Source organism: Halyomorpha halys, unplaced genomic scaffold (genome assembly GCF_000696795.3).
Source record: "Halyomorpha halys isolate HHAL.00 unplaced genomic scaffold, Hhal_1.1 Scaffold1295.1, whole genome shotgun sequence".
Taxonomy (NCBI): domain Eukaryota; kingdom Metazoa; phylum Arthropoda; class Insecta; order Hemiptera; family Pentatomidae; genus Halyomorpha; species Halyomorpha halys.
The window spans coordinates 127,423-149,715 of record NW_027114721.1 but is presented as its reverse complement, the minus strand read 5'-3'; the positions used below and the strand labels follow the sequence as shown (position 1 = coordinate 149,715).

General features: G+C 30.2%; 1 protein-coding gene across 1 annotated transcript in view; it reads right to left on the bottom strand.

Annotated features, from left to right (window-relative positions):
- The window catches only part of LOC106689191 (spire type actin nucleation factor), a gene marked incomplete at its 3' end in the record, with an annotated part of 233,316 nt that overhangs the window by 103,018 nt on the left and 108,005 nt on the right, over positions 1–22,293 (bottom strand). Inside the window, 2 exon segments of the mRNA XM_067051884.1 lie at positions 14,848–15,090; positions 17,480–17,509. Of these exon segments, the coding sequence (XP_066907985.1) occupies positions 14,848–15,090; positions 17,480–17,509 (273 nt within the window).

The window sequence follows — 22,293 nt, the reverse complement described above, 5'->3', positions numbered from 1 at the left end:
TATAAATACAATAATATATGAATAAATTTCAATATAATACCTGTACGGGGAACCCCTAATCGGGCTTAGAAACCCCGAGCCCCGTACACGGCAATTTATATATTATTTTATTTAAAATCTAAGAATCATATATATTGAAATTTTTATAAGAAATATTTTATCACTAAAGACAGTTCCTTAACTGCAATAGAATATTTTTATTGAAATTATTATAGTGATCCAATAATACTAAAAAAAACTATTATTTAATTATTTTTTCAAAAATATTTATTTAATTATTAATATATTTTTACTTACTCTCTCGTTTACAAGTTACGTTCTAGAATTCTGTACATGATGCTCACAACCTTAGGCCGAAACTTCGGCATATTAAAAAGATCATTTATTTTTGTTACTGTTTTCTAAACCCAACCTTCAATTATCCTCTCCCTGAATAGCTTTTAAGGTCGAATATATATCTGCCGTCAAAATTTATATTGTTTAAAAATACAATAAAACAGTTTCGAAAACAATTACATGGGGTTACATTTAATTTAACATTTACCACATGGACTTCATTATATAATCATTTTATCGTGATATAGGTAGAACACCAAGTTGTAAGCCCTTAAATGTAGGACGTATTTTAATGACATAAGACGGCTTCTATGCCAATATTGATCGGATTTGTTCGGCTCAGCATATGATAATTATAACCGTTGACTAATCAAAAAACCAGCCAGTCAATATCCTAATGATATTTCATTTCCTCAAACTACGAAGTGTTAGGGAAGAGGAATGATTAGTTAGGTAATTTATCAGACAAGGCAAACATGGATAAAATCTGCAAATAGTGAGTCAATAGCAGATAATAAAAATAAAAATTTCTCATTATTTGTAAAAATAATTGAACTCACATATGTAATTAGGAATCAATATTTTTTTCTTTAATAAGCTGTATCGATAATTTTTGTTTATTTAAACCAAAAACCCAAGACTCTATCTATATATTTTGGCTTAGCATTCCTATTCCATTCGAAAATTTTTAATTTTATTTTTTTAATCATCAGTTTTGGTAATAAAAAAAGTAACGCGTGATAAAATAACTTATTCCAAAAACAGTTAAATAACATTTAATTTAACTGTTTTTAGGTTTAAATCCTTTTGGTCAGTCATAAGGAACTAATACCTTATTAAAAAATTTTATACTGAAAATAAATACAAAACTTTACAATGGACTTGAAAGGATTTGGAATGCTACGCCACATATACAGACAATAGTAACAAAGAAAATTCTATAAAACTTTATTGATATAGACGTTATAGATATTTTAATAAAAATGCTGATTTTCATAAACAGGTTTGAATGAATCTAAACGTAATTTAGACAATTAAACATTTTAAGTACCTAAACTTAATTAATTAACAAATAATGAGACTGGAGAATTTACTAACCATTTAAACATACTCCGAATAAGATATTTTTTAACACAATCTAGTTCCTAATATCTTTTAACGAAGAAAAGCAGATGTGTTTTAAATAAAAAGATTAAATTAAGATATAGTTAACTACTTAACTTGGAAGATTCATCCGAAAACACGAACCGAACTTTCCGAGTTGACATTGATGAAGAAGGTTCTCAGGACAACTGGACCTACCTGGTTGATGAACAAGGAAGAAAGAGCTTGATCGTATGAGCAACGAATGCAAAATGTCAGCAAGCATAAAGCCAGCTGCATACTGATAACTCAAGCATTGGCTGTCTCAAGGGGCAGTATATATTCCATTCTGTAGTAGCGAAGCAAACAAGACAGTATAATATGAAATATCTACCAAAAAGATACAATATAATCTACAACGTAAATGCCATTAAAATGGATATAAAAAGTTAAATATATTTATAGAATCTATCTGAAAATTAACTTACTGATATGTTAATCAGATCGTTAAAATATTATTAGTCACAATTTTAAAACATTAGCATACGACTCTGAAAAGGACAACGCAGAAAAAAAAAATGAAGAATAGATTTTTATGTTTCATTTTTGAACAAAAATGGTTTCAAAACAAAAACAAAATTCCGATCGTTATGGTTAATCCAATTTACCACAACTAATTAAGTAATAATAAAGTAGATAACTCATTACACTAATACTTACAAGTTCAACGTTGTACTAACATAGGGCATAAACATAATTGCAATTACCCGCATCTAAATACCAAGTATGTTGTTACGGGGGCAATCTACCAATTTTTATTTGCAAAATTAAGGACGTAGTTTACAATACAAGAGCAGACACTTACAGCTGAAAAAAAATTTTTGGGACGCGACCAGAGTCGGATTAAAATATTAGGCACTCCTAGCTCCAAGAGAATTTTCCATGACTTCTTAACACCAGAGGAGGATAAGATGGTTGGGGTGTGGTTAGAGAATAACACAAAAAAGTTTAAAAAATAACATATCATGGAAAAGAGGTATTGTTGGACAAACATTATTGTTTAAGATAAACAATTTATTTTTTTCACATAACACCATTTTTTTTTTAATATTATAAAACAAATTCTTAACTGTGTATATATTTCAGTGTGCGCTCATAGGCTACAGCCTTATACCTAATCCACCCCCGGACGATACTATCATTCCTCCGAATGTAACACCCGTACAGATAAAATAAGGACACCATTTGGGGTAGTTAAGCCAGTTCGCAGTTCTGAAATTCGGATTGAAATTTTCTTCTTCAAAATGCCATATAACATCACTACCAAATAAGATATATGTATATAAACTTAAAAAAATTAGTCTCACAGTCATCCATTATAATAAATAATTTATTTGGTAATAGAGGTCGGAGATAAGTGTTTATAGTCTAGATGGTTGTGATCATAATGAATGATAACCTTCAGGAAGTTAATTATTCTCCTAAAAATGTATGACTGTTAATAGTAAAAGAGTTTTGATTTATGAAATGACAATAATATTATTAAATATTAGCAATAATGACAATATAGGAGATGTTGTTATATGTATAGGATAATTTTATCAGGTAAAATAGTTTTGAAGTATACATGATATATTGGTAGTTTTGTAAGCGCATGTTATAGGTTTTTGTTGAATTTGGTTTCATAGCAACCTGAAGATGGGGGATATTTCCCGAAATGTTGTTGCTGATTATATGAAATAAATTATTGCAGTTGAAAAAGGAAGAATTGTGTCATTCACCAAATTCAGTTTTAAAAAAATTAGTTCTCACTGTCATCCATTATAATACAATAATTGATAAATACAAAATATTAAAAAAGGAGAAAAAAGAAACATCTAATTCGAACATAAAAAGCCAAGACCGTCTGATCTTTCTCAATTGCAATACGACTTTGTCATCTCTTGTTAAACTGATGTATTTTTGACAGGAAAAATAAAAAAGTTTGTGTTGACAAATGTCACTTTCCCTGGTCTGTAGATTATTTTTTTTTAACACCAAAATAGTGATAGCTTCAACATGAGCACACCAATCTACACAAAACTTGGGGACGTATTTAGGGCTTAATAAGTTAAATTATTGTGATGCACATCCCACTCGATTTTTTTTTCGCTACGACAAGAAATCGCTAAATACCGATCAGTGAAGTATTAGTTTTCATGTTCCAAGAATATTGGCCAAGTGATGAACACCATAATCCTTATATCGAATCAGCTTGAGAACAACAAATATTAGTTTGCCTCTAGTCATTTCAAAAGAAACTTTATATTAGCTAACTAATAGGTTTTACTCGAATACGGAATGACTCACAATAGCATTTACATTTATTAGTCAATTCCGTTGTTTGAGTGCTGTACCCAAACAGATGCAATGCCAAAGCTCATGCATTTTAATAAATGATAATACTTAATTGAACTAGCTAATTGAAAGAACTAGCTAAGTTGTAATAATTAATTTCTGTTTAAATCACTCTGATTTTTATTGCAATTAACGATAACAATTTCTAAATTCAAATCAACATTTGCTATAAATTTTATTAAGCGACAATTAAGAATAGTAAATTTGCATTGGCAAAAAAAGTAAACATAATTTACTAACAAATGGATGCAACAATTTCATGTAATAATTGATTAAAAAAAAAAAAGAAATTAAAATTTATCTTAACAATTTTAATTCACAAACTTTAATCAGTAAAAATTATCTGTATGAACTATCATAAATTTATTTATGTAAATTACTATTTTAAAAAATGAAGGTTTGTCCTAAATTTTAATCTATACTAATAAATAAAGCTAGACAATTTGTTAGCTTAAACATGCTAATTTTAAAAATTATTAGTACTATTTGAATATTCGTAAAGAGTATATGAAGGAAGGGTTTATAACATCACGCTAAGGCCCACAGAAACTGGTCAGTGATCATATAGTACAAGAGCCGGGAAGAAAAAAAGGCAGTCATCTCACCCCAATTTTTGATTACTTTAATGAAAACTATGTATAATTACTAGTAAAAATTTATGAGTCTGCCAAATATAGGTAGAAAGAATAAAAAATGGCTTTTGTTTTTCCACATCAATTTCAGATATTAATTGGTTATTACGACGTACTAGGTCATATAAACATCATGATACAGGTAAGAATCCTTGAAATTTAACACGGATAAAAATGCGGGACAGAACTAATGAAAAATAAAATGAAACAATTAAAACTTATTATGATCCCGAATATTTCTCGAGTCAATAGCCTTTAATGGAGGGAAATCATTTATGGACTATGAGCAAATGAGATCGAAGCTAGAAGAAAAATGAATGTGGTTGGAAACCCTAAGCTTCCAGGGCTCTCAAATATAGTAAATAAAGGCAGATTGTAATATTGATAGATATAATATAAAAAAAAATATGCAACTTTAAAATTTTTAAACAACTTTAAGTTTTCCACACCTGTTCATTGCAAGATCATCGTTAAATTATTTATGTAGTTTGCGTCATATATGAAAACTTGTCTAGATAATTGCTCACAGGTTATTCTTTATTTTTGGTTTATATTTTTTAGCAGTTCGTAAGATCTATATTTAAACTTACCAAGGTTGTATGATTTTCCGATTTTATTCATTTAACCCTTATTAAAATGGCCTGATTTTAACTGCCTCAGGTTACGAAAATGTTTTCACAAGATTTAAGAATTCTGAAGTTTGATTAATTTTATTTTCGGCAAAAATGTTTCGTTTGTAACCTGAACATCGTTTGAGCTCAGAGGTATAACAAAACTAAGACAAGAAATGTATCGTAAAAAATTAGGAATTTAAAGAACATATTTAAAATACTGAATCGGTGCGGTACAAATTTAATGATGCTGTAACCAAACAGATCCTCAACCGCATTTAAGATAAATGATCTATGATACAAATGAAATGAATGATGATTAATTGATGAAAATTCTCGCAAGCAATTCTACCATGTCGTTAAAAAAAAAATTACATTTTCCAATCGTACAAGATAAGCTAATAATGGAGATTGTTTATTTATTTATCATTATATATTCAACAATTGCAACAGAAATATTTATCATCATTAGTTTAACATGTTAAAGTGTGTCAATTGGAGGAATATTTTGTTTTTCCGTATGTTAAAACGATATAAAATTTAAAATGGGAGTCGATCATAAAATTGTGAGTCTAAATGGGTTTGCTGAATGGAGAATGATGTCATGGAACAGACCAGCTGATCTCTCTCTCTCCCTCTCCCCCCCCCCACACAAACAGCTATTGTCACGATGGATGTAAGGAATGCCTTTAACACAGCAAGATGGAGCTGCATCCTGGATGCCCTACTGGTAATGAACGTCCCTGAATACCTCAAGAGTATCATTCATGATTACTTCCAGGATAGGACCTTGATATGTTCGACAGAGGACGGCTCGAGAAGGTTTAAGGTGACTGGTGGTGTACCCCAGGGTTCAGTGCTGGGACCGGTGTTGTGGAATGCCATGTACGACGGAGTCCTTAGGCTTAGTCTACCAGAGGGTTCCGAAATAGTGGGCTTTGCTGATGATATCGCGGTGGTCGCCGAAGCAAAGTATAAAGAAGAGCTCATTCTAAAGGCCAACCATTGTATTGCTTCGGTTCGAGATTGGCTACAATCTGTAGGGCTGCAACTAGCAGACAGTAAGACAGAGGCCCTTCTCGTCAGTAGCAGGAAATTGAGGGAAACTATAACCTTGAGAGCGGGTAGGCAAGAGATCCAGTTAAGATAAGCCTTCTATTACTTACCTCGGGGTAAGGATCGATGATAGACTCCGGTTCAGAGAGCATATTCAGCGGGTGAGTGATAAAGCGGCTAGAGTAACCACCGCACTGTCACGTTTAATGCCCAACATTGGTGGACCCAGGAAGAGCTGTAGGTTGTTGATATCCTATGTGGTCCCATCCATTCTGCTCTACGCATCTGAGATATGGAAGGATGCGTTGGGTACTGAGGCCTACAGAAGACCGATGGTGTCGGTGTATCATAGGTGTGCGCTAAGAGATTCAGTTTGTAAGTACTGTTACTTTTAACTTATAATAAACCACCGGTTGTGAAAGTAGGAGATTTGATAAAAACCACATTCGACCGCCAGGTTTTTCTTCAATTAGTGCCACCAAAGATAAAATCTTGCAAATTTTAGAATATTATGGTTCTAACTTATTTAATGTTAATTTACTTAAAAATCAAGTGAGCTAGGAATAGGAGCTCCCAATAGGAAGACGAGATATCCATTTTTGAACAATAATTTATTTCATCTTAACTATCTCTAAAAGCACTAGGATATCACAATTACAAATTTTAACTAAATGCCTAAGAGTTAATAATTAAAGTTAATTATCAGATTTATTTCACACGGTCAGTCCCTTTGTTCCTTCTTTACAACTCTAATCATCACAACAGCCCTGATGAACCTATGTTGTGGCTCAAAACGTTCACAACAAATAAATAGTAAATTTTATTTTTTAAAAATGCCTTATCCCTCAAGGCGAAAAACTGAACAAATTCTTGGCTGGTATCTTCTTATTATTTGAATTTTTTTCCCGGTAAACAAATTTTGTAAGGACAAAAATAAGTGGATACGCTGAATTTCCCATCCTAATTCAGCAACTTTCTGACGAGTCCGAAAAACAGTATGTGTTCTACTAATATCACGAAGCAGTATAACTTGCTATTAAACATGAAAAGCATCTTTTCTTGGAGTGAAGTTTTTAAATTATCCAATTTCTAACAGTACCTCTCTGACTGCTCAAAATGTACTGGTCCTCGAATGTTACAACATTGTCCTACTCAGGCTCAACTTCTGTACTAACGATTCGAAGTTAATCCACTTATCAAATACAGTCAGCATCTGGTCCAAGAACGGATCAATTTTGTTTCGCATTTCGCACAGAAATGTGCATGTATTTGGCACTCAAGCGGCGTGCAAAGATGTAGCACCCATTTTGAGTATTTTTACAAGAATCTTAGCTTCAGAATATGCTCCGAAATGGTTTGTTGATCTGAACAAAGGCTTTTTGCAATCTACGACGTTATCAAAAATAATTTTGCATTAATATTTTCCTAACAGCATCATTTTATTTGTAAGTAACAGACATAATTTTTTCCGGTAGATCTTTATATATTCCACCGAGTTGATCAGCTTAATCGATTGATATATAAAGAGGAATTTGGGAATCACTAAAGCATTCTTTTGCTGGAACCCTGCAAGTAACTTCTTATCCTTTTTTGACGGTTTGCTCTAGGTGATACCATGGCTAAATATTAGTGTAGTTAAATACACCCACATAAGTTAATATTAAGGAATTCAATTTTTTAAATTTGCATTCTGCTTCATTAATTTTTTTTTTACTTTTTAAAAAGGCAGTTGCGCATTTGTTGCTACCCACTCGTGGAGTAACTACTTTTTCAGTTTCATAAAAAACCCATCGAGAAGAGTAAAACTTCCATCCAGGGAGAGGAAGTTGGCGGGTAATTAAGTGCAATTATAGCTCGATGTCTACTAGAGCAAAGACCTGAGGGGAATTTTCTTCCAGTTTTTTTTTTTTTTTCTCATCCTCACCCACCATAAATGTAACAACGTAGAATTCTCTAAGCTCATATATGATGAGGTTCACTCATTCACACTTCTGCTAGAATATATTTCTTTCATTACAATAGGAATATGTTATTTCAAGAAAAATAATGATTTAGAATATAACAGAAAAGGAACAAAACTTAGAAAGAAATTAAAAAAATAAAAAGATATGAGATTAGGACATTTATGTAATACCTTATTTTAATACTATAATTAAACCAAATATTTACACATTTTGAGGTACAGGATTTATTTTTGCGTTAATCGCTAAAAAATACACAAATGTAAAATGAAGATATCTCATTTCTACTGTTTGATAGAGTACAAAAAAAGAGATTTTTAATTAACTGTTGTATTTTTTTTTTTGTCAACTAACTTCTAAACCGTTATGAAGTATCCTTAAGAGATTTGTACCGACGTCTGAAAATAATAAAGATTAGTAAAAATAATTTACACAGCTAAACGAAAATTATGAGGCCAACCAAAATTATGTAAATATTTTGTTATCTGGACTTGATTAAGCTTAATTTATGGTATCAATACATACTTATACAATACATCCCAAGTTTGTGAAAAAATATAAATAATGGCCGGTGCTGAATAGAGCGCTAAGGCAAACTTAAATTCTAATTCTGAGATATTATTTATTTCTTAGAGGCCCCACGGAATGAAAACTTAGCCTTCCCACTCTGGTTAGAACAGACGACTATAGACTATAGAGTCGTAATCTATAGAATAATTCTCTCCCCACCGTATGACACCAATAGTCAGAAAGATGGTACATACATTTTTTTTTTAAAATCCAACTTGTAAAAATTGTTTGAATTATTTTCATTAAGTTACAAAGAGGAAATTCTGCAACACATTAGAAAGGATGAATAAAGCAGTGTGAAATTTATTCCTGCAACAAAAAAAAATTATGCAAACATTGATGAAATACATTGCTGAATTTTTCAACAAATGGTAACTACAGAAATTTATCAAAACGTCTTAAGGATTATTTTATTTAAAAAGGAACATCATAATGGTATTAAAATGCAAACGATATATGATATATGAATTTCAAAATGATGTCTGTTTTAAATAAACGGCTGATCAGTGATATTAAACAAAGATAATAATAACGAATATTAATTTTTATTGTTTTTTGTACAACATGTAATTCGGAAAAGTTTTTACCACTACAAATCATCAAGGTGATAAAAATAATCTACGGATTAGAATAAATGTAAATAAGTATAAAATCAAAAGGTTTATTCATTTATACATTTCAGTAGGAGACTACAATAGCTAATCCATATTTATCAACGTTACGCATTCCTCAATAGTTGATTGACAAAATGATGTAATTTGGTGATCCACGACAATTATTTGTGTTATGCAACGGCACTGCATTATTTGTTTACTCCTGAAGACAAAACGTTTCGATTATCATTCCCTTTGTCTTAGGAACGTTCGATTTAAATAGCTCATTACTGCAGTTTTTAATTAGTTTATGAATGAGGATCTAACAACTATATTTAAGATGGATTGTTTTTCATAAATCAACATCAAAATGTATGCATTCTGAAGAATTGCATCTAGACCACTAGTGAAAATCGATCTAAATATTAACGATAATCAATGTAACATTTAAAAAAAGCAGTCGGTGCTTTTGACAGAAGATAAATATAGAAAACATAAGCGAAACGAACATTTTTTAATATTATTGTATTAAGTAACCATTGATTCTAGTTTCTAAAAATGTACCTTAAACAGTTTTGATGGTAGAATTAGGATCTAAATATCTACTTGAAATATTTTAGTTTAAATACAGATGTAAATTTTAAGAAATAACAAAAATATGACTCTTATAGAATATTTTAAAATTTATGATAAATTTCAGGTTTTGAATTGAAATAAACTTTTACCAGTGAAGACATGAGGAGTGGTACTTATATAAAACCCGCATATGAACGGCCTTACGAATACACCGCGACTATCCTTCCAACCAATTTCCTATTCCCAGACAATTCCTACCAACCAATGGCCACACTAAAGGACATGAAACATTTTCCAGAAGGTACTCAGGCCAATGTGAACAAAAATGAGAAGAGGCTTATTACTTATGACCCAGATGCAGAGGGAAACAAGTCGTGTCCAGGAATCTCGAACTCCAAACGTCGAGAACTGCAAGTGTGGATGTCCAGGGAGTGTCTAGATCAATGAGGTATTGGGGTACCCTTCATAACAACAATTCAAGGATATCATCCAACTGGCAAACTATCTCTATACTGATCATAATTGAAGGGGTAAGGTGAATGAAGGGGTTATGTTACGAATAGTAAATTTTAAGAAAATAAGATTAATTTTTTCTTGTTGGGGCTTGTTATGAGTACAAAGCACTTCTACATCTAGGTATCTCAATCATTATTTCGATTTTGAGGTTAGAGTACCTTACACTAGGTAGATAGGCACCTACTCCCTTCATCCACACTAAAGATTCAAAAAATCAATGAATATTAGACAGCCCATTTATCCACTTACCCTTTCAATTTGAAACCAGTCAAAAATCAATTTTATCTAACAGAACTCTGAATTAAAAAGAAATGAAAGTTAAAGAAAAAAGACATCGAGGACGCACAATTGTTCACAACTAAATTTAAAACAAAAAGCCATGATTACAAAACCATTACCATTATAGCTTAAATCATTTTATTTTTCAATACTGGTTTTAACCGGGATAAATATTAATAAAAAAAATGGCCACAGACTATTATTAATAGTAAGCTATTGTAATAAGTATTTATAAATAATGTTTTCGGTGTCCTACAGAATATAGATATCTAATTCTGTACCTAACAAAAGAAGGGTCAATGTCCACTTTATTCGTTAACGAGAAAGTTACTTCAGGGCATATTGGCTATTATTTTACTGTAGATTTAAGACATTGGTCTTAATTTAATTTATAATTTTCACGTTTTCGAACTAATAAATGGCAAAAACACAAAATTGGCAAAACTCAAAACATTAGCTCTTCTTTTACCCAGGTACATAATTTATATATGAATGAAATTTTTGGTTTATCATTTCTAGTATTAACCTTTAAAATCAACCCAAAATAAAGTAAAGAAAGAAATTAATTGTGGCGGTCTTGGAACTGGCCGACAGAAGCAAAAGTTCTGAAAATGAAATAATATACTGAAATTTTATTAATAATGATTCTTATAGCTTAAGGCCGAAAACATTAGTTCAAGAATAATAATTAGAAGAGAATAGTCATTTACTTGTTCAGTTCTAGTAGACAATTTTTTTATATTGCAATAGGAGAAAAAATAGATAATGAGAGCTCACTGCCGGGATAGTTAAGCTCCTGCAACCTCCTAAGCTCCTAATACAATATAAAATTGTCCTGCTAGAATTGACCAGCGTTGCCACCACCAATTCCGATTTATCTCGCATCATGAAGTCAATGGATACATCAATTTTATTTATTTTCCATTTTAAAAAACTCTACAGGTTTTAATCTTTAAAAATACACAATAAAGAAAATAAATATATATTTGTAAATTTTGAATCTAAATTATCATCATGAGAAATACTTTACTTAAGCACATTTACTTAATCAAGTACATCAAGTCAAAGCAACAAAGAAAATAAAAGGAAGCCGAAGCTAAAGTCTTGACTTTTTTTGTGTTATATATGGGAAACATTTTAATGACTTCTTATAATTATATTTTTCAATCTATTAATTGGGTTAAAAAGTGACCAACATGATTTCATCACTATTACTTCTACGTTTTGTCCAACAGACTTACATGATTTTTCTTTCATTTAACTTGATCAAAACAAAGATAATTGAATACAGGGGGGATATAAATGTTTTCTTGTTTCAGTTTTTGTTTTGACAAAATTCAACTTTTAAATCAATGAAGCATATATAAGGTGTTTTGCCATTATGAATAATATAGGAATTACTGTTTGAAACTTGAAAGGATTAATTTCATCTTAAAGTAGGATTATAAATGAATGTTATACAGTGCATCTAACAGATTTATTGCTTAAATATAATGTGATTTAATAGTTTAATCGATAGAATGTATTAATCCCAGAATTCGAACCTATTAGCTTCGAAAAGGCGTACTTTAATAAGTTATGTTTATGTTTATTTTATATCTACGTTAATTCTTTTCGGTAATAATTAAATAACAATAACTGTAGTGATGAAGATATATCCATACCTCGTAAGTTATCAAGACAGCACAGATATGGTTTACTGATCCGGATCAGATGGAGGGAAAAGCTTTGCATAAGCAAGGTACCAAGCCCTTCAGTAATGGCTGAAGATGAACTCTTACGCAAGCAACAGATTATCTCTACCCGATAATTTGGTCGGTATTAGGCCCGATTTATGTCATCTGTTCCGAGTAATCCTTTCGTAACTCAAGGCCTCATCTATCTTCGTGAGGGTTCATTTTCTCTACTTTCTTCCACTTTTATATCGTTCATTACTGTTTTCTGCAAACGGCAATGGAATTTATTTATTTGTTTTCCCTTGCGTATAAACTAGAGCTGGATTAGGTTTGAGTTGTCCCCAGGAGTAGGAGGTAGGAGTAGTTTAATGAAAAAAATTAACAATCTTCAGCACTAAAAGCCAAGGTAATTAGAAGGATGTAAAACATTAACATATTTAGGGCAAATATCAGGAAGTGGTCGTAAAAGGATTAAGTATTTCATCATTTCTGGAGAATTATAAACAGTTAATAAATAATAAAATGCGTTCCGATAACTTAATTCTTTTTTTAATTATTTACTAATTCTGACGGATTTTAGCTCTATATCATCCTGGACAGGGGCATATGTATATCATATACACACTAATTATACACTAAGGCGGTTTCTACCTCGTTATAAGGTACATATTTGTCTTCAATGGCCTATCCTTAGAAAGATCAACACATCATTTGTTCTTGGTAGCTAAAGCATCTGTTTGATCAGTTTTGTACGGACTTAAATAAACTTAGCTCATTACCTCTCATTCCAAGTCAAATGTGCCAATCCTCACATGCCTTATTGTCCACAAAAGAAATCATAAAAATAGTGCGAAAGTGACCTCAATTTCTTTATTTTTAATTATTTTCAATTCCTAGTGGTAGTAAACCCCAAGAACATAATGACAAAGTAACCATAAAAGTAAGAACTTCCTTCTAGCAATCACTTTTTTTTTTAATGGAACGAGGGACAGATAATTAGAGAATTAAATTACAATTACTTTTTCGTGGCCTTAAAATAATTGAAAAGAAAAATGATTGTTTTTATATTTTAATCTATTGCAATCAAATATATGAAATAAGGAAGCAACCAATACTTAATTTTGTCACAATTTATATCGATTAATCTATATCGATCTATATTAATGTTACTACATGCTATATCAATACATTTTCAAAAAATCAATGGCTCCATATCTCCATATAGAGATACAGAGAAACATTTTGCCTTAGGTTTATACTGAGTAATGAAAATTCTAAAAAAGGTATAGGTAATAAAATATAATTTCATAAAAACATTGGTTAGTTACTTATTGCATAGGTGAATCTATATAATACAATATATGGTAATACTTTAATTATTATTTCATAGGTTTATAAAAAATATTTTTACTCTTTATCAAGAAGAATGTAAATATTTGCATTACGGCCAACATTAAAATGCTACAGAAATAACCAAAAATGAGTTAGAAATATGTTCCAACCAGGGCTTTAACGATGAATTATTTTTTAAAGTTCAGGAAAACCTGCAAGTTTCCGACTATGATTTCTAGATTTATATTTTTAACAATATCAGGATTTTATAGAAATATGGACCGAAATGAATACAGCAAATAGGAAATTGAATCTGTCTTCTAAAACTTCAAACAGTTCGCATAGTTGATAACTCCACAGTTACTAAACTCAGTTTTAAAATAAATAATAAATTTCAATTAAATCAGAAGATTAATTATTCAAGAACAATAAAAACATTGAATATTTTTTAATGTAAGCTTTAAATAAGTCTTAGACAATATTGGTTTCCCATTGGATATAAAATATAAGACTAATTAGGGTGAGATGTAATATATTTCCATACTATAATTAAAAAATAAGACAACAGAGATAGGTAACTATTAGAAATACAATAAAACTCATGAATTAAGTAAATTCAATTTGATAATAAATATTAATTATAAATTAAATCATCAATTCAAAAATGAATACTAAATGATATGTCATTTATCAGGCTCTCATCAGTTTGATTCTTTAAATTATTATTATTTTTTGGTTAAATTATTATTAATTTTTGGTTAAATAATATACTAACTAAAGCCAGTCTCATTAAACTGTAGCATGTTTTGCTCCTTTGATAAAACATAACCCTGAATATTATTTATTGTTGAGGATCAGCTAACGATATAGTAAACTCAAAAACAAAACATATAAATATATAATATTAATATTTTATCTAATATTGATTTCGACAGCGGACGTTTTAACCTATCCATGTAGGTCTAGATCAGAATGCAAAAGCTAATCTGTCACAAGAACTAAGGAGACAGCTCCGTATACACTTGTGACTGAGCATTACAGATAATAAGGAATAAATCGAAATTTTATAACAATAATCATAATTTTAAGTAGTTATATGAATCTAGGAGCAGTTATTATTGATGAACTATCTACTTAATTTATAGGCTCTAAACATTACCAAGTATGGAGCAACTCAAACCTCTCCAGCTAGACAATACTCTAGATACAGCCCTACTTCTAGGACTTACCTTGCGCAACGGCGGGCGAGACCTGATAAATTCGAGGATGACCGCGTGGGCGTCCTTCTTGACTTTGTGCGGTATGTTACCATCGACCATGACTTTGTTGAGCTTGTACCTCCTGGATCGGATGTCGTCCATCAGGATCTCGTAGGGCGTCAGCTCGAACTCGATCGGCTTCCGGGTGTAGCATACCTTCTTCAGCTGCACCCCTCGCCTCAGCTCTCTGACCACTTGCACCCAGAGTCTTGCCTGTAGAAGCAGGAAAAGTAATTACAACATATATTATTCATTGAGAAAATAAAAAAACTCAGGGAAAATACTACTAAAATTATTTGAAGTATTTTCAATCAAGTCACATTGTCATGCACTTAAACAAAGTTTTGCAATAAATAGTATTACATATCACTGAGTACATTAGTTCCATTGCTATTCGCACTAGCTTCAATCTTTAAATACAATATTTAATATTTAACAATATTTAAATATTTTTAATAGCTGTGGCACAATAGGGATGAAAAAATGGATTACTTGGTCATGTGAGACTAAAAAAAACTCTAAGCCTAAAAACAGATCCTCTATTAGATGAATTAAAAATGAATGATACGTCACAACTTCAATTATGTTTTAGTTAAAGATAAATAATGCTTAATAGTCACATGTTTTTTTGTTCGTTTCATTGGAGTTTTACTTAAAAATGGAATATAATAAATAAAAAATATTTATTTGCCTCACACCACTTTCGAAGAACGTTGAAAATTTACTATAAAATTATTTTTGAAATAAATTATTTACTTAATTGAGAATATTAATATTAAAATAAAATATTCGACATATTATAAACTGATAACATGAAAGAAAAAAGGTAAAGATTGTAATAAAATAATTACATCATCTCAGCAAATGTAACAAAAAAAATCACTAACAAGACTTATTTTAAATTTATTGGTGATAAATTTGAATTAAATAATCATAATAGGCTATTTAATAAAAATATATTTTCTTAATCAAATTTTTATTCTTACTTTTTTAAATAATGCACTATTATGCTAGTAACAAATTTTATCAGGGCTAAAAACTATACAGAAATTCCTCTTTTCTTTTTCTTTTTTCATTTATAGCTTCTTTTGTAAGTCAAATATTTTAAATTTTATTTTACCTTATTTATGTTTAAATATACTCCAAATAGGTTTGAATTTTATTCCTACTATTTAATTATTATTCCGTTCCTAAATATTTCATATATTTAAATATCTCTGTTGAGCACAAGAAAACATAATTATTCAGCTGTTGAGCTTTACACAGAGGTATAGAGTTTGCCTTTGAAAAAGTGAATCCTTTTATAAAGTTGCTAATATTATGAACATTATATGTGTAATATGGTTACATGATTTAGGTAAATCTACTTTAAACTTTAATTTTCCATAATGACTCAAACTTTACTTCCTCCATTGTTGGTTTAATAACATCAATTGTATAGGATTAAAAGGAGCTCCATTCTTTTTTGAAAACAATAAGTAAATTACTAATGGGAGAGAAAAATCAGCTCAAATTCCTGTCCAGTAAATTCACATAGCGTCCTGAAGAGCAGTTACTTTATCCAGAGATATAGAAAACTATGCCTTGGACCAATCCTGAAGGGATTTTAGAGCTTTTAGAAATTTTTTACACAAAATTTAAATTAAAAAAGTTTTCATTTATTTCCCAATTAAAAATTATTGGACGAAGATAGGGAACTGTGTGAGGTCTCTCTTTCGGTTTGACATACTTGCTCAAAAACTGACATGTTTACTTTTCTCTAAATGAATATAGATTCTTAATGTTAAGAATATGTATTCCTCAATAATTATTTGTAATCATGATGGAGGAGGTTTAAAGTTAAAGTTAGTCCGAACTTTGGCTAATAATTCTCAGTTAGGACAAAGTTTCATTTCGACTGGTCACTATTCCACTTTTCTACTCTACCTTTCTCTATTCCGTAATCTATCTAATACACCATTCATAATTTGGATACATGCTTTACAATTTTGACTAATTTATTAAAACAATACAAGCAAAAACAAAAACATCCATGCACTAAGAGCGGCAGTATCAAACCGAATTATGTACAACAGTTTCGTGCAAACAACTCATGAAGAGAACAAAACTAATAAAACAAAATAAAATGTATGGTTCATTTTAAAATAACATGAAACAAAAATATATTGTTTGGTATATAAAAAAATGTACACAATGCTGATTTCTCTCCCCTTAAAAATTGTGTGGATTCATTCCTGACAGCAATGTTTGAAAATAAAACAGAAAATTTGTATATGGGTCAAAAATATTATTGCTGCTTTGCTTTAATAGTGTCACACCTGGCTAAAACAAATATTTTTTTTTTTATACTTTACTCGGACCTATTCCGGATATTATATCGTAGACGGGGGTTAAATTGTGATAGGGCTAATAGGTCAGGGACAGTCAGTAGGACGAACCTAAGTATATGGTACTATCTTTGGAATACGTCTAATTCAAAATAAGTTTTTTTTTTATTAGTTGAGTTACTAGTAAAGCAAAGCAGCGATATGTCCTAAGTCACACAAGCTACATTTAGCATTGCCAGGCAAGCCTTAGCGACATATATTATTTTGTAACATACTTGTAGAGTTCTCCAAATCCTCATGTTTGACTGCATAGAAACAAAATTTATTAATTTTTATCTGGTCCCATTTTTAAAAGATATGAGTGCACATATCTAGAGAAATGAGCAAAAAATCAATTTATGACAGAAACAGGTTAAAGAGTCCAGCTTGTCTTATTTAAACATTATTTATGAAATTTCTATCCAAGGTTTTTATGTTTTTAAAATTAATTATAGCTATTATACGCTTATAATAATAATTTAAAAAAATTGTATCACAATGGTAAACCTTTGATATTATTTTAAAGAACAAAAGTTTCATAGCAGACTAAAAGAAACTGGCCCAATGATTTTAAAGCACTCAGCATGTTATATTGACATTGTACTGTATGATCATTAATTAATAGGTCCAGGGGTTTTGAAGGATAATAATCATGTTCAATACAATAACTAAAAGCTTAGTAAGTAGATTTTTAAGAAATGTTGCTTTTTAAAAAGCTATATCTCGAGAACTATTGGACGTAAATAGCTCTATTATGTCTGATATTTTAGTAAATTTACTCTCCTTTGAATAATGTTCTTTTAGGTTTTCTAGTGTTATTGGTAGTTTTTAAGATATAGTTCTCCGAATGAAAAGTTAATGTTTTGAAACAACCGCCATTTTTTATTCCTTACCTATACTTGGCAGACTCGTCCACTTTGACTAGTAATTATACATAGTTTTCATTAAAGTAATCAAACATTGGGGTGAAATAACTGAATTTTTTTCTTCCCGGCCCTTGTACTATCATATGCTAGGAATATTCCACTCCGTATCCGATATTGGACATGCAGCCACTTCGATCCCAAACCGGCAATGCCAAGGGTAACCTCCCTCCTCAGACAGCGCTAGTAGCGGTACGTATGGGTACCAAGTAACCGAAAGACAACATTGAAGATTGAAAATAATTCATAACGATGAGAAAATTATTTGAAATGAAGTATCAAAATAATTCATATTTTACAAACCTTTGTCGCGAAATACTTAGTAAATAGTGAATTACTCTACTATCCTAGAACTCTGAATTTTTATGAATTTATACTTTCTATTCGTAAAGGATTAATTGTTATGATATTAATGCTGCCAATAAAAAAAAAGTGAGTTTTAGGATTTTGGATGTGAAAATATAAATATAGATTTTGTTCTTTAAATAATCATTAGAAGCATTCCAAATTATTGATTCTTAATTAATGAAGATTATTGTATAATAATAATATTCAAATCTAAACTCTGTCAAATAAGAGAATTGTAAACGAGATTATTTATAAGGAAAAATTGTTGAAGATCCTCTCTTTCAAAACATTCCTCGTGTCTCAAATATACAAAGCAAGTAAAACTGTAAGACTTCTTTGTCAGACTGAATAACGGAAAGTTCTAACTTTGTCAGGAGCTAAGTCTTCCATTCCTGAAATATGTACCAGAGCTTCGGCCTGAAGTTCTGTTACGGAAAGTTTTAATGCAATGGGAAGAATTCATTTTTATCTTCCACGATTTTTAGCATATAATATTGGTAGTTACAACTTTTTAAATTTATTGTTTCAATGTTTGAATAGAGTCAATGTTTGGTCACGTATTGGCAATTAGACGCTGTAGTTAAAAACTGTTAAAGAACAATTATTATTGCAGGAGTTTATCACTATTAAGCACGGAGATCTGAAAAAATCCTTTAAGACATCCCATACACAATAACCAAGGCTTGCCATATCCATGAAGGCGACTATGATGTCTCTTGTTCGCTCAATAGTTCATGGACATTTACTTAAAAACAGTCCGTAGAAAGTTAAATGAATATACAGGTAATGAGATTCCGTAGAAATGTAAATAAATAATAATTATTAATCGAAAATATTACTACAAGCATTAATATAAATTATTTTTATTATGTAACACAACTTTCCATCAAATAATTGCAAATCGGCTTTCTCAGCAGAAAAGGAAGTAAACCACCATCATCCATGAAGGTTCTTTTGTTCAGTTATTACTAATAAAGTACTGTTTCTCTGACTTACTTTGATAAAAAGGAATCATGGGTCTGCATTTACGAACAACCACCAGGTTTGTCAGCTTGTTACTTTTAGCCACGAGCAGGGTTGGAATCCGGAATTGCAGAGGCTTACCCATTAATCTATCCTACTTCTATTAAATTAATTAATTAATATTTTATTTATTCATTTCAACAAATGAAATATCAATATTTGGCTCATTGTAAATATTATTCGATTCTAATGGTTCTCGTTAAACAGGAGAAAGGTGCAATTCTTGGTAGAGGTCCCACTTTGCATCCTCAAAGATCACATAGATTACTCTGTTGCGTGATTAGGAATGTCCTTCCAAGTAATTACTCACAATTATGAGTAATTGGTATATGGTGAAATACTAGTTAATTCAAACTGACAAGAAAACTTGCAGTATCATGGGCAGTGAAGGCTATTGTAACTGATTCCTTAAAGCTGAAATTTAGAGGATATATTGAAAAACTAGAGATTACTCAAGGGAATAAAAGGTGGTAACAAGGAACACCATCGACCTCAGCAAGATGCGCGCAGCCAACCAACCGAGAAAAGACTGCGGTGAAGACGCAACAGGAATTAGTAGAAGAAACACCCGACAAAGCCGCGCTGTCCACAAACCTGATGAGTAAACCACTAAAGTATGAGTTTAAAAACCAATGTGAAAAAATATGAGCAAGTCATTAAGCAAGTATTCAGATTTTGAATGAATCAAATTTGAAGAAATCCAACTGAAAGATGTACAAAATAAAATTGAATGAAACTCTTTAAATTTTCGTACCCTACATTTATATTTTTAAAAAATAAAGAAACAAAAACGTACATTAAATATAATTCTAATAACTTAAATATCCTCTGAAATTCTAAACACTGGACATGAATATCCAATATTAATTGAACATATTCAACCCTAGTCAAAAATAAAGTAAATAATAAGTGATATGTTTAAAGTTAAGTTGGTAGTTTTAAGAACCAAAAATGTTCTCTGAAAACTCACCAGTGCTTCGGTTAGTAAAACTATAACAGATTCTAAATATTTCAAGTTCAAAATTTTATTTTAATGTAACTGTAGTTAAAAGGTCTTAAAATTAAGACAAAGATATTCGAATATTTACAAAAGTTCAAATATTAATATTCAGGAACCCAAATATGAGATTTTTATTCCGAAAAATTTGAGTTGACTCGAGATTTAAACAGATGGGTCTTATTTATCGACTGCAAATAAATTTAGTTCTGACCTAAAGTTCGACAAAGCGGAAAGATACCGGTGTTGGAATATCTCGAAGATTTAGTCTTGTCTTGTTAAGAAGCTGATGATGTCAGGTAAATTGAAATCAGTGCTGAACCAACAGGTTTAAGTCCCAGCTGATAGAACGTGACGTAGATAAATAAAAAAGATTGTTTTATAAATGCATCACACGAAGAGGTTTCAAAGGCGTTTTTGTTATAGTTACAATGTTACAGCTGGCCCATTCTATGGTTAATAAAAAAAAACAATAAAATAGTAAAAAAAACTGATGATTTTAAAGAGTTTTTGGTTTTGAAAAATTCAAAAATTAATCGACAATGCAGATCTATGCACGAACGTAGGTCGCGGAATATCGGATGGTACGGAAGCCTTGGGGGCCTACACAAGCAACAGAACACAATAGCTTAGTCAGATACCCCACACACTCTTAATACCCTCTTTTTGTGTATATAAATATGCTCAATTACTCTCTGTTGTTATTTTGTATTCTCCACCTCCTCCTTCACCTTCAAACCGAATCCTATTGCATAGTTTACTTTGAGGGCGTTGAAAAAAAAAAAAGACACCTTACAACAACTTATGTCTTGATTAAAGATTATATGTTTACTTTTGTTAATAATTTTGAAAACAAAATAATTAGTAATAATTTACCTGAAATCAATTAAGAGATAAAAACAAAATATGAAATTCAATACTGATCTTTAGAGAAAAAAAAGTAGAACCTAAGCTTTTAAGTTTTTAAAATGATATGGCTATTATTAATGATAAACAATTAATATAATAAACATTTCAAACAAAGAATCGAAATGTCCGCCCTATTAAAAAAAAAAAAGCATGTGACCAGAGCATACGTGTGTAAAAAAAGGTTTATCCAAAACATTTCTATATATAAATCATATACTCTGGTAGGATTAGTTAAAAAATCACATACGAAAAGAATAGATAATATTTAATGAGTTGGAGTGAATAACTCTTCCTTGTTAACTTTTATTTTAAATTTATTAGTTGTAACGTTTCAGGCCCTATCTACCAGGTACAAATTGACACATATCATGCATACAAAAATACAATAATTCAAGAACAAAATTTTATTTAAAACAATTACCGTAACATGATTATTTCCTCACATTTCAAATTTTATAATTAATTTCATCTCCTCATTTAGTTTTACGTTTATAAAGGTAACAATAGTTATTATTGCTGTCTGTTAATTTTAAATAATGTAATAAATAAAATTTCATAAATAAAAAAAGGAAAACTCTCAATATAATAAAACTTCATGTAAACAACACTTGATGCTGATTATTTTTATATGCATAAAACTAAATAAGGAAACCAGATTATTTATAAAATTTGAAATATGAGGAAATAATCATGTTGAGGTAATTGCTTTGAATATTTTTTTGTCGGTGAATTATTGTATTATTTTATGCATAGTATGATATGTTAATATCGAAGAGTTATTTACTTCAACTCATTAAATAAACGCACAACTCATTCAGTAAATGAACCCTAAAATATTAAAATAAATTTC